Here is a 13,075-nt window from a genome sequence, read left to right as displayed (position 1 = left end):
TCGGTCGGCGGTGGTATGATGGCTAATTACGGTGGTATGCGGCTGCTGTTGTCGCTGATGTTCTGATCGCTGGCGTGCGTGCAGGGATGATAGAGAGCGGGAGGGAATATGTAAGGCTTTTGGGCTTGTTTATTTTATTTTAGTTTGAAATATTGTTGATTTGTTAGGTTTGTTTATTGGGCTAAGACTTAGTAGTGGGCTAGTTAAAGGTATTGGGTATTTGAGTTTAGTTATTTAGGTATTAAAAGTTATATAATTTAGGTAGTGTTTTTAAAAAAATAAGAGTTTACTAAAAAAAATTTAAAATATAAATGGATAACACTTTTTACCTAAGGGGTGCGGACAAAAAAATTCCAAGGGGTGCGGACGGAAAATTTCAAGGGGTGCGGACGGAAAATTTCAAAGGGTGCGGATGGGATTTTCGACGGAACTTAACACTAATTTTTTTTTTCCCGGGGGTGCGCCCGCCCACCTTGGGCAACCCTTAAGTCCGCCCCTGCCTTTACTTACAAGCACGTCAGTCTCCATGCGAGCCTGCTGCTCTATTTACGAGCACGTAAGTCGACATACGCGAATGCACCTTTACTTACAAGCACGTCAGTCTCCACGCGAGCCTGCTGCTATACTTACGAGCACATAAGTCGCCATACGCGCATGCTCCTTTAGATACCAGCACGCCAGTCTCCATGAGAGGCTCTTGCTCTACTTATGAGCACGTAAATCTCCATACATGCATGCTCCTTTACTTACGAGCACGTCAATCTCCATGTCAGCCTGCTGCTCTACTTAAACGCTAGTCTCCATGTGAGCATGCTGCTCTACTTAAGAGCACGTAGTTGTCATACGCGCATGCTCCTTTACTTACGAGCACGATAGTCTTCATGAGAGCCTGCTGCTCTACTTACGAGCACGTAAGTCGCCATACCCGACTCCTTGAAAAAGACGTGCTTTTTGTCTTTGACGAGGAGTGTCTTAAAGCATTCGACTTTTTGAAGGAGAAGTTGGTTAGTGCCCCGATCCTTGTGTCGCCCAATTGGAGCTTACCTTTTGAGCTCATATGCGATGCAAGTGAGTAAGTGACTACGCCATCGGTGCGGTGTTGGGCCAAAGAGTCACTAAACACTTTCATCCGATCTACTACGCGAGCAAAACGCTAAATGATGCTCAAGAGAATTATACCACCATGGAAAAAGAACTCTTAGTCGTAGTATTCGCGTTCGATAAGTTCTGGTCTTACCTTGTGCTTTTCAAGACTATCGTATTCACCGACCATTCCATCTTTCGGTTTCTTTTCCAAAAGAAAGACGCAAAACCCCGTCTCATACGGTTGATTCTTCTTCTATCCGAGTTCGATATTGAGATTAGGGACAAGAAGGGAGCGGAGAACGTCGTGACCGATCATTGATAGAAGGAAAATATAAAGATTTATTAATTGTTTCACTTTGCGTCTTAGGGTGAAGGGGGTGCTCACCTAATAGGTGAGTCCCCTCTCTTACGCCAAACCAATCCCCGTGTGCCACGTCAACTCCCCTCTTAAACTCCCCTAACACCCCAATTTGATGGCGCCACTCCCCTCTTAGGTGAATTGGTTTTTTTTTTTTTAAAAAAAAAAAAAGAAAATCATTGATTGGATGGCAGCTCCCTCTCTCCTCCCTCTCTCCTCCCCCCTCTTCGGCAGCTCCCCACCGTTTTAATCCCTCTCTCTCTTCACCGCTGGAGTTGGCGGCACATATGCCGAGCGGCAAGAGGGGACCCCGATTGCAAATCAGTGGGTACCCCGCCCACCCTTATTAATAGTGTATACCTTGTTCCTGTCACACAACACGCTTGACAAATAGTAACATCCAGAAGGCATTGTTGGTACGGATGTGTTCATATTCCCCACCCGCAAACTATTATTCAGTATTTCCGATTTAGGTTAAACTCTTTTCAGGAAACAACAACCAAACCATGGGAGCCAACAGCGACCACAACAACGGATCCGACGAGCAACAACGACGCTCAGAGATCTACACATACGAGGCCCCATGGCACATCTACGCCATGAACTGGAGCGTCCGCCGCGACAAAAACTACCGCCTCGCCATCGCTAGTCTCCTCGAACAGTACCCTAACCGTGTCGAAATCGTCCAACTCGATGATTCCAATGGCGAGATTCGATCCGACCCGATGTTATCCTTCGAACACCCCTACCCGCCTACAAAAGTCAGCTTCATCCCTGACAAGGAGTGCCAGAAGCCTGATCTCCTCGCTACATCCAGTGATTTTCTTCGCATTTGGCGAATCTTCGATGACGATGAATGTGGAGACGATGAAGTTGTTACTAATGGTGGTATTGGTTCTGGTTCCCGTAGGGTTGAGATGAAGAGTGTGCTTAATAATAATCGGAACAGTGAGTTTTGTGGTCCGGTTACTTCTTTCGATTGGAATGAAGCCGAACCGAAGCGAATTGGTACGTCTAGTATCGATACCACTTGTACGATTTGGGATATTGAAAGAGAGACGGTGGATACGCAGTTGATTGCTCATGATAAGGAGGTTTATGATATCGCATGGTGCGGCGTTGGCGTGTTTGCGTCAGTGTCGGCAGATGGATCGGTTCGAGTGTTTGATCTTCGCGATAAGGAGCATTCGACGATTATATATGAGAGCTCTGAGCCGGATACACCGCTGGTTCGGTTAGGATGGAATAAGCAGGATCCTAGGTATATGGCTACTATCATAATGGATAGTGCTAAGGTGGTTGTGCTTGATATTCGTTTCCCAACACAACCGGTTGTGGAACTGCAGAGGCATCAAGCGAGTGTGAATGCGATTGCTTGGGCGCCGCATAGTTCGTGCCATATTTGCACTGCGGGTGATGATTCGCAGGCGCTTATTTGGGATCTGTCGTCCATGGGTCAGCCTGTTGAAGGTGGGTTGGATCCGATTTTGGCGTATACTGCTGGTGCGGAGATTGAACAGTTGCAGTGGTCTTCTTCTCAATCTGATTGGGTTGCAATTGCTTTTGCATCTAAGCTTCAGATTCTGAGGGTATGAATGTATGATTGTATCAACAGTTTGACATTTGTAATTCAGATATTTTAGGTTGATTTGTATCCACCCAATTAAATGTTTTTGGTTTTCATCAACTTCCTTTGTTACAATTCTGACTATAATGTTTTGAGAGGAAAACTTTGCACATGAATGTACATCACCTTAGTGTCTGACAGTTGATAGTTATTGGGGTATAATGTGTACAGATGAACAGAAATGGGAAATTGATTCTATTACAAATAACAAAAAAATTAAAAGAAAATAATGCAATTTTTGATGATAATCTTTCCTTAGAACAACCAGTGCTTCTTCCTGGGCTTCTGCTGCACCACAGCTTCTGCACAATGAGCAAATATGATTAGTTTATTGGTTTACCATCTCTTCCTTAATCATAAATCAACGAAAGCTCACGCTCACCTCGCATTTCATAGAGCGAGTTGTAGTGCACTTCAGACCAAAAACTTAGCCACAATTCTGTGTTTTTAATAAAGGAAAACATCACTTTGTTAAGGTTCTGCTGAATTTTATAGAATTATAGTGTCATATGTATGCAGACGGAAAAGAAGAGTAATACCCCGCTGAGGTGCCTGTTGTTGTGGTGTAATTTCTATAAAACAGGTATCTCGGAATGAGGTTAGAAGGCATATCTTTGCAGCAAACTGTGAATCGAAAATACACAATATAAATAATTTTAAGAAAACGAAATGTTGAAAGATTACCATGACTTGATCTTATACTTCAACAATAAGTGCATAAACATATACTTATGGGATTTTTAACCTTTTATTTAAGCTTTACAGCAGTACAAATATCATAGATGTAGGATTGCTTATTAAAATGTTTATCGGCTAATTGCTTTTTAAAAACTAACTCATAAATAATCAGATACGCACTCCTAAACTTCTTCAAAACAACTTGTATTAAAACGCAATAAGCAGTTCTAATAGGCGATCCGAAGAGGTTCTTTAACATTGGGGAAAACAGTAAACATGCTTATACTACTACCAATTGACATCACTGGCTGAAGTTAAATTCAAAAGAGGAAAACAAACCCTATCAGCAGCCGCTTGTAAAGTGACATGATCTCCCCACTCACCTGTTCTGTAAATGCCAGAATTCAGTAACAAAAACACGTATATGTCTATTCATATATAACAAAAAATTTATAAAACAACAATACTGCATTAGTCAGATAAATTTTGTTTGCAGTCACGACCCATACGAAGTATCCTACTTAGAAATTTTCTTGTAATACTTCTTGTACTTCATTGGAACATAGCCTTCATATAGAGAACGGCACTCCTTCAGCTGCAAAATCAAAACATGAGACAGCATTAGCATACATTATAATACACATGACTTGGCTTTCTAAATGTATACAAAATTCAGACATTATAGATGTACAAAAAGAAATTATGACAAACCTGCTTCACAACCTCCTTTCGGACATGTTTGTGATACTCAGGTGACCTGTATAGTTGGTCAGAAACTGCGCGGAACTGAAAGACATGGAAAAAAACAATTTGATTAATGATGAAAACCTAGTATATTTTGAGAAAATCATCAAAGTAGCCATGTTTCTCGCTGTGTTATACCCTTATGGTCATATGCCAAAACTATTTCACGCATATAGTCATGTGATACGCAAATATAGTCCAGTATCTATTTTCACCCATCAAAGCGTTAAATATTTTCATTCTATACATGAACAATGGTACATACACGAATCTCTACCCACATGATAATACATACGCAAATCCATACACGTATTAATACAAGTCATTGTTGGGAAAAAGTCTCATACGCGAGTAAAAGTAGATACACGACTCTCATGACTAAAAGAGTGATTTGTTTATGACACAAGTATAACACATCCAAGAAAATGATTGTTTTTGTTATTTTCTCATATAATATTACTCAAACAAGAAACAAACTAAACACACCTGACAATTTCCATCACCAGAAACCTTCACTTCAAATAAACCATAAGTATGTAACCTGATGAAGATGAAGAAAGATGTTAATCTCCGAATCTTGTTATTCATAAACTGTATATACATATAATAAACATTGATGGTTAGTCTATACCTCTGGCTCAATCGTTGATGATCCAAACTGGCATCACTAATATTGGGGATAAAGGAATTAATCCGAGGAACATGCTGAAAATTAAGGTTAACTTTTAAGTAAAAATTACTTGATCAAACAAGAATATTTACTTAATAAACGATCTTATTACCCGAACAGGTTCCAGATTAGTAAGCCGACGACCAACCGAACCATCTAACTGAGCATACTCTTCAGACAAAACAGCAGCAATCATCCCATCATCTTCAACATCTTGTTGACTACTCAACGAAGTTGAGCTAGAACATTCACCGACACTCGGTGTAGGATGATCCGACGAGTGCGCTTCAAATCGACTCATCCTCCACAAAAATCAACGCGTTCAAATTGTTTACACGAACTGCAATCGCTAACAATCGATCAAACACGTAATCGCTAACACACGCAACCTAAATTATCGCACAATAAACCAAATCAAACTCTAAAAATTGAACAAACCGTTACAAAGATACAATATACGGCATATTAATCCAGATCCAGGACACAAAACGTAACTGATTATTATAAGTTATAAATTAATAATCGTATTGCGTAACGTAAAATCTATACAGAGGTCGAAAATTAGGTTATCGAATGCAAATTGGTCGCGAATCAAGGAAGAATTGTTCAAACAGAAGTCAAATTGGTTCGATTTCTGTTACAATAGGCAAATATCATTGTATGTATTGAAGTGAATTACGCGTAATCCATTAGAAACATGAAAATTACTTTGAGATTAACGCGGTTACCTTGTGATGAATAATCAGAGGATATATGATTGATCTATAGGGAAAAACAGAGGTAAAATAATAATAAAGAGTGGTTCCTCCGGTTATTGACTTTGGGGATTTGAAGGTGGGTGGGGAGATTGAAAAGGACCCAAGCGAAGAACAGATGAATATTGGATTTGGGCCGCTGCCAACTTGAGACCACAACGAATCTCGTGGGATAAAGTCTCCAAACAATTAATATAACTAGATATTTTGTCCTCAACATTTAGTTTCTGCGGCAACTGAACGGGAGACTAGGCTAGGCGAGTAGGCGGCGATCGCTAATTCGATCCTTGAACTGAGCGGGTTTTACCTCACCGCACTGTCGTGCATTCGGGCGAGTGTTCACGGACTTCGGCCCTAGGTGAGTGTTTTCCTCGGTTCGGAAGACGAGTGTATCCCGATGTGGTGAATTTCCCCAGTAGCCCATTTGGAGGATTCGTTGACCGTTCAAAAAAATTAGATACTTTAATGATGATTCGTTACCCCTATTTATCATTTTATTAGAGGGATGGGGCACTCCGCGGATAGAGGATCAAGGGTTTGAACACATAATACCATAGTCATCCCTTAGAGTAAGCAAAGCAGGTTGGTTAAGCTGGTAGCTTTACCAGTGCAAGGGTTGAGTTTGTTTGAGGAAGTTGCTGGTCTTGGGATTGGTTTGTGGGTTTTTGATTGATTAGGGCATTTAACTTGTTTTAAATTAAAAAAAAACTAGGGTTAAAGACCCGCCCGCGTTGCGGTGCGGGTACATCGTAAACATTGAATGGATTAGTCCAAACGTTATATGACGTATTAACCATATGAAAACACACATTTCGACGTATCTAGTTGAACTCATGTAACCTGTATAAGCATTGTCATTGGATCAAACGTAAAGTAAATGAAATTCATATCGAACAATAACTTGAATTTATACGAAAACGTACATAAAAATATGCACGTAGAAATGGTTTCTTTAAACGAAAACGTACATAAAAATATGCACGTAAAAATGGTTTCTTTAAACGAAAACGTATTTGTATTTGACCTGACTCGTCTATAAAAAAAGTTTACGTCGGAATGTAGAAGAAATCATATTTATACATACCCGTACATAAAATATGCACGTAAAAAATAGTTTTTAAGTAAAGAAAGTATAGGGGTAAACCGAAACAAAATATTAGTAAAAAATTTAATAGGTTAAAACTGTTCGTAAAACCGTGCCAAGTAGCATCAATGCAACAACGACATCGACTCTCAACATCGTAAAAATAAAATAGATAAAATGGTAAAAATTACACTGAACGAAAAGGCGACTAAAATCGTTGAACCACACACACCCGTTACAGTGTGTTAATGCGAAGAAATTAACCAGAAACGTAAAACGTAGAAAATAATAACTTAGTCGATGTAGGACCCGCCCATTGCGGCGAAGTTTTCAAAAGGGAAAAAATGGACGCGTTGCTACGGGTCTGTCAAATATGGGAAAATAGAGCAAAAACGTTGAAACTCATATGCACGCCACAACATGTTAACTCGCAAAATTTAGAACGAAATGTAAAACAAAAAACTTGCGAAAGATAAAAGGTATGGGGGACCAAAGTTGTAAATAATAAAGTGCTGTGTTAAATTACAAAAGATGAAAAAGTTTGAGTTAAAAGTAAAAATTCAAATGGGTTAAAATGTAAAAGATAAAACTTTAAGGTTGAAAGTGGAAAATCAAGTAATGGGTTAAAATTTAAAAGATAAAACTTGAAGGTAGAAAGTGGAAAATCAATTTTTTTTTTTTTTTTGAAAAAGCCCCCAAACATAGGGTACAACCAATGATGCATAAGAAAGTTGTAAATTTATATATGGAATAATTATGGCGTGGGTAGATGCCGCCGGTGTTTACTAGCTAATAGGTACTTTGAGCCAAATTTGACATGGCATGTGTTGGTTGCTCAGGAGTTGGTCAGGGCTAATGTTCATACCCTTGAGTGCCCCTTCCTCGTAATGGCGGACTTACACTGTGTTCCAGAGTTTACTAACGGAAGGAAAGGAAAGGAAACAAAAAGAAAGTAAAAATATTTTGTGTTCCAGAGTTTCATTTAAGGAAGGAAAAGAAAGGAAAATAAAACATGTCGTGTTCCCGAGTTTCATTTAAGGAAGGAAAAGAAAGGAAATGACGGGAAAGCTAGGCTAAATTCTTTAATTTTTCTTTCCTTCCGATTTGGGAGGAAACGGTGGGAAAGTCATCTTTTATTTTCCTTTCTCATCCCTTCCTTTCTCACTTTTGCTTTCTTTTCTTATCCCTCGTTAAGTTAACTCGGGAACAGAGCGTTAGGATATTTTTTTTCTAAGAAGTGATCAGAGTTTTTGCATAAATTCTACACTAATTTTTTTTTTTGTTTTACGCCCTCCCCCCCCCCCCCCCCCCAAACATCAAGTATCATAGTTTTTTTCCTTCTTTCATTATTATCTTTTGAATGTGAATTACTTTTGATGATGAACGACAAAGAGTCAGAGAGGGTCTCTCTTGTTAAAAGAGATATTTAAATTATCTCCCCCTTTCGTTTAATTCGTGGTGTTACGCTTGAAACAGTGGACCGCCTTCTTGTTTCTTGTCACTTTGCAACCGAGATTTGGACACAAATTAGTTTGTGGCGCAAGGTATCAATATCCTCTTGTAGCTTTGGACAGAACTTACTCGCCTTTACCAAAACAATCACAACACAAGAAGGGCATACGCTTTATATTCGTTGTATGTTTCTTTTGGAGAGCTCAATAGCTCATAATGACAATATATTCAATAACAAATCTTCGTCGATGACTATGTATTAAAAATAGGGCAAAGTTATATTCCTCGGATTGGTCATGTGTGGTGCAGGTTTAATTTTGTCAATTTCCCTATTGCAGAATAGGTTGGTGGTTTGTAATATAAGTTTCTAACCTCTTATTCTAAATAAAAGTTTATCTTCGTCATTTAATTTGTTTATCGATATGGAAGCATGACATCATGATTGTATAAGGTTGGAGGTTGTGGTTGGAGCCTCCTAGGGGCTTTATCAGGCCAGGTCAACGCCATCTAGGATCCACTTCAGTCATGAAGCCCCCTTTAATTTGCATGGTGTGGATGGAGTCCCCTATTAAACAAAATTAAAAAAAAATTAAATCAAGTGGGCCCCTCCTATAGCGCCCCTTCTCCATTGTTACCATGATGGAGCCCCTCCTATAGCCCCCCCCCCCCTCCCTCCCCCCTTTATATCCGAGGGTGTGGAGGTATAGCACCCCGGGGCGCTATAGATGATGAGTTGGCGGGGGTGGCGCCCCCACACCCTCCAGCCTAAGGGTGGAAGGAGCACCCAAGCAGTGGCGAAGCTTGAGATTTCCGACCGCCGGGGAGGGGGGGGGGGCGAAAACGTATATACTCAAAAATTTCTATACGAAAACCACATATATTACCCTAATGCGAACCTCTAGGGATGGCAGCGGTGTTACCGCGTAGGTTAGACCCCGTAGAGCCAACCCACAAAGGTGTCTCGCCCTCCCTAAGTGTCTTTATCGCTTTTTATTATAACTATTAAATAATGTTCTAGTGATTTCTATAGTAATCCTTTTTACCTTATCTCGTTTTGGCCCATTGTGATACTTTAGGTGAGGGACCCTTTTCCCTGTCGTTTTATTTGTGCGACAATTTTTCTTTTTATGTTTCTCCCTATTGTCCCCTACCGCGGAAACACATTGCAAATAAGTTGATATATATATTGCCGACACTCAAATCATTATGATATTAATCCAGTATTGTAGGCTAATAGGATATCCATGCAAAAATTATAATTCCTTCAATTCACTATAGAGATTTAGAATTAAATAAAGTTCATTACACACATAATTCATGTGATAAATATCATATTATATTAAGGTTATGGCCTCAAGTTTTAAAAGATTACACCTTTATTCTTCATTATTCACTCGCGAGTATAACAAAAGCTAGCTAGGTAGCAACGAGTATCAAGTAATGTGTGCTCAACTACCATCAATTGTTAGTTTTTAATAGCTTTATAATTTAAAACTAGAATTAAGCCCTCGTCGCGTTGCAGGGGCGTAAAATCATGCCAAATAGCATCAATGTCACACCACCGCTAGCGTCCACCAACACTGAAGTTGGTGCGTGTTAATGCGAAAAAATTAGACCGAATGTAAAATATAGAAAATAATAACTAAGTCGATGTAGGACCCGTGCGTTGTGAAGAACCTGTCAAACGAGAAAAAAATAGACATAAAAAATTGAATCACACATGCACGTTGCGTTGTGTTAACTCGCAAAAATTTGAACGAAAACGTAAATGACATGTAAACACGTTGAACTACACACGCACATTGCGTCGTGTTAGATTTCAAAGTTTATAACGGAACATGGGGCCAATTCAAGTTGAAAGTGAAATAGTAGTGAGGTAAAATTGCAAATAATGAAGAGTTTTGGGTTAAAAGTAAAAATAAATAAATTATGAGGTTAAAACTATAAAGATGAAAAAGTTTTGGGTTAAAAAGTAAAAAAAAATCAAAACTTTTTTGAAAACCCCCAAAGCATAAGGTATAATATCATGATGCATAGAAATATTGTTAATTCATAGTATTTATTGTTGGGTTCGTAGGCTTTAGGGTAGTCGGCCGTAATTAACGTTAGCCGGCCCTAGTTATTAGGCCCATTTAGTTAACTTGTTGACTAAGGAGTTAACCCTAATCTTGTTATATAAATACCCTTTGATGTAATTGTTGTCTGCGTTTGTGAACATCTAATAAAGTGAAACCCTAGTTACAACCCGTAGACGTAGGTCACCTTGACCAAACCACGTAAATTCTCGTGTTCTTTATTTTCTACAAGTGTGTGTGTGTGTGTGTGTTTGTTTCGCTTCCACTCGAGCTTACTTTGATCTGATACCCGAACAAGTGTTATCAGAGCCATAGGTTCAGTTAAACACACGGTTCACACGGTTATCGCAGGAGAGGGAGAGAGCTGGATGAGAGATCTTGATTTGCTGTTGGTGTCGTCGCCGCTGACTTATTTACGGCCCGTACCTATTCTATGGTTACGGCTCGTAAGGTCTAGGGTTTGCGCCGTATGGTGTCACACCCCCAAAAATCCACCCGCGGAATACTACCGCTTGGAGGCGTGACTGACCAGGATCCAGCCACCAATCATACTGAACAAGCATATAAATAATCATAAAAGTTTAACCAATACGATTGGTGTTCCAACAAAACCAAGTTTAAGTTGCAAGCGGAAGCATAAGTTTAAAGTTAAAACATAAGTTCAAATGTTTTCAAATAGAACATGGCACGCAGCAATCCGTGTCCCACAACGACCCTCCTCCATGCAAGCTCCAGCTGAGTACCTATGGTCCTGCAAAGCATGTAGTAACGAGTCAACAACTAGTTGAGTGAGTTCACAGTTGGGTGTTCGCTTTAATTGTTTTGAAAACAGTTTCCTTTATCTGGCATCCTGCCGTGGGGGGGGGGGGTTACCCCATAGTTTAAAAACGTGACTTGTTCATTCCCAATTACTCCAGCACTCCAGCCGTGGGGGCTACCCCATGTTAGTTATCAGGCATTTCGGCCGTGGGGGCTACCCCATGCGTACACTAGACTCGTTACCATATCGACTGCTGACTGTAGTCATGTTTATGTGCCCTGAAAACCATCAATGTCTATCATCATTGACGTGCCCCAGATCCATTAGTTCACGCCCGTCCTCTGCGGCACGGTGTGAGGTTTGTCAGACCTAAATAGCGCTATCTAACTAATGACCCGCTCGCCATTGGCCCGGCGATTAAGTCGATACAAAAAGGAGGGACTTCGTGATAGAGTTTTAGTCTAGTACGAGTTATCCGTCCATCCGGACGAGGAATCACATTCCTGAACCATAGCCGTCCTACCCAAGGAGGACGAGGAACCCACGTTCCTTAACCCCGTTCCCAACCCAGGGAATCCCCTGCTTTGTAGAGGGTGTGAACTCACCTTGGTTTGCTCGGCAGTTAACACAGAAAAGTTAATCAAGTTGCAGGTAATCAATTAGGTCCTATCACAGATATTATTCGTATCAGATTCAAGCCAAGCAGTGCACGAATGTTCAACACGTATTGTACACAGGTATTGATCATGGCAAACACGTTTAACATTAACAGCTCACAGTTAACAGTCATACACAACCCAAGGTCTAAGTGTGAGGCCCTAACAGTTGGGCTCGTGATAACAGGCCCAAACAATACGTCAACAGTAACACAGAAGTCCACAAGACCAGCCCATTGATTAAGGCCCGTAACTAAGCAAGCCCACTAAGCGTAGTCTCGAGTCGCAACCGGACTCGCAAGCATGGTTTCGAGTCATGCTGTTTGTGCTGATCATGGATGGTTGCGAGTCGCAACCTATGTCGCAACCATGGTTTCGGCTCGTCATGCTAAGGTCTCGAGTCGCAACAGGACTCGCAAACATGTGGTCTCGATTCATCATGCTGTGGTTGCGAGTCGCAACCGGGCGTTCTTGACTCGCAACCGATGTCGTAACCTGAGGTTTCGAGTCGCAACCAGGGGTTCTCGACTCCCCAACAGTTGCTGATTCTGCACAGTTGTACTATCCAATAGAATTCAAATGTCATGCAACATTATATGGTACTATCCACTAAAACATGTTTTGTTGTCTAACCATTACCAAAAACGGATCAAACAATTTCAGGTTTCAAACATTCAAACCACATTCATATCATATTCAACAAGTTCTTCATATATTCAAGTCATGTTCATCATGTATTCATAACACAAACATTAAGTTCTTCATTTATTCAAAGCATAAACAACCCTTATTCTACCGAATTATGAACAAGCATCAAAACACTTAGCACAACACACAAACTCGGTTTTTATACAAATCCGATTACATAACAAGCGCAACCCGGTTTCATGTTCGTCATCATAAGTGGGTTGAATCACATTTAGACACAAGATGCCATAACCCATCATGCAATATATATATCAAGACATATTAATCGATTATCAACATTATACACATTAGAACATCATATACATTAAGAACATTGTGCAAACACTAACATTCAAACACAATAAACATCCTATCATTCCTTTTATCATCTAACAACAACAAACATCAATCTAAACGCCATAAATACTAACCGGTTGGTGAGG

General features: G+C 40.1%; 2 protein-coding genes across 3 annotated transcripts; one reads left to right on the top strand and one right to left on the bottom strand.

Annotated features, from left to right (window-relative positions):
• The first annotated feature begins 1,812 nt into the window (after positions 1-1,812).
• Positions 1,813-3,146, top strand: LOC110904174 (WD repeat-containing protein LWD1-like). The gene has a single exon (XM_022150003.2). The coding sequence runs from the start codon at positions 1,951-1,953 to the stop codon at positions 3,037-3,039; it is 1,089 nt and encodes a 362-aa protein (XP_022005695.1). The 5' UTR covers positions 1,813-1,950; the 3' UTR covers positions 3,040-3,146.
• On the bottom strand, positions 3,137-6,080 carry LOC110904175 (OVARIAN TUMOR DOMAIN-containing deubiquitinating enzyme 12). 2 transcript variants are annotated; one of them, XM_022150005.2, is made up of 10 exons: positions 5,892-6,080; positions 5,276-5,503; positions 5,125-5,198; positions 4,980-5,034; positions 4,461-4,535; positions 4,271-4,344; positions 4,089-4,137; positions 3,611-3,695; positions 3,454-3,510; positions 3,137-3,373 (listed from the first exon to the last, which is right to left on the bottom strand). In XM_022150005.2, the coding sequence occupies exons 2-10, from the start codon at positions 5,462-5,464 to the stop codon at positions 3,327-3,329; spliced, it is 705 nt and encodes a 234-aa protein (XP_022005697.1). In that variant the 5' UTR covers positions 5,465-5,503; positions 5,892-6,080; the 3' UTR covers positions 3,137-3,326. The 2 variants fall into 2 exon arrangements, with proteins under 2 accessions (XP_022005697.1, XP_022005696.1); XM_022150004.2 differs by having other exon boundaries at positions 5,276-5,552; positions 5,892-6,076.
• Between the last annotated feature and the right edge of the window lie 6,995 nt (positions 6,081-13,075).

This window comes from Helianthus annuus, chromosome 14, assembly GCF_002127325.2.
Source record: "Helianthus annuus cultivar XRQ/B chromosome 14, HanXRQr2.0-SUNRISE, whole genome shotgun sequence".
Lineage (NCBI taxonomy): Eukaryota > Viridiplantae > Streptophyta > Magnoliopsida > Asterales > Asteraceae > Helianthus > Helianthus annuus.
The sequence above is the reverse complement of the archived record's forward strand: the minus strand, read 5'-3'. Positions and strand labels throughout refer to the sequence as shown.

Coding starts and splice junctions, on each gene's coding strand:
- LOC110904174 (XM_022150003.2), top strand. CDS start 1,951: ATGGGAGCCAACAGCGACCACAACAACGGATCCGACGAGCAACAACGA.
- LOC110904175 (XM_022150005.2), bottom strand. CDS start 5,464: ATGAGTCGATTTGAAGCGCACTCGTCGGATCATCCTACACCGAGTGTC. Junction 5,035..5,124: donor CATCAACGATTGAGCCAGAG/GTATAGACTAAC, acceptor CATCTTCATCAG/GTTACATACTTATGGTTTAT. Junction 4,536..4,979: donor CTGGTGATGGAAATTGTCAG/GTGTGTTTAGTT, acceptor CATGTCTTTCAG/TTCCGCGCAGTTTCTGACCA.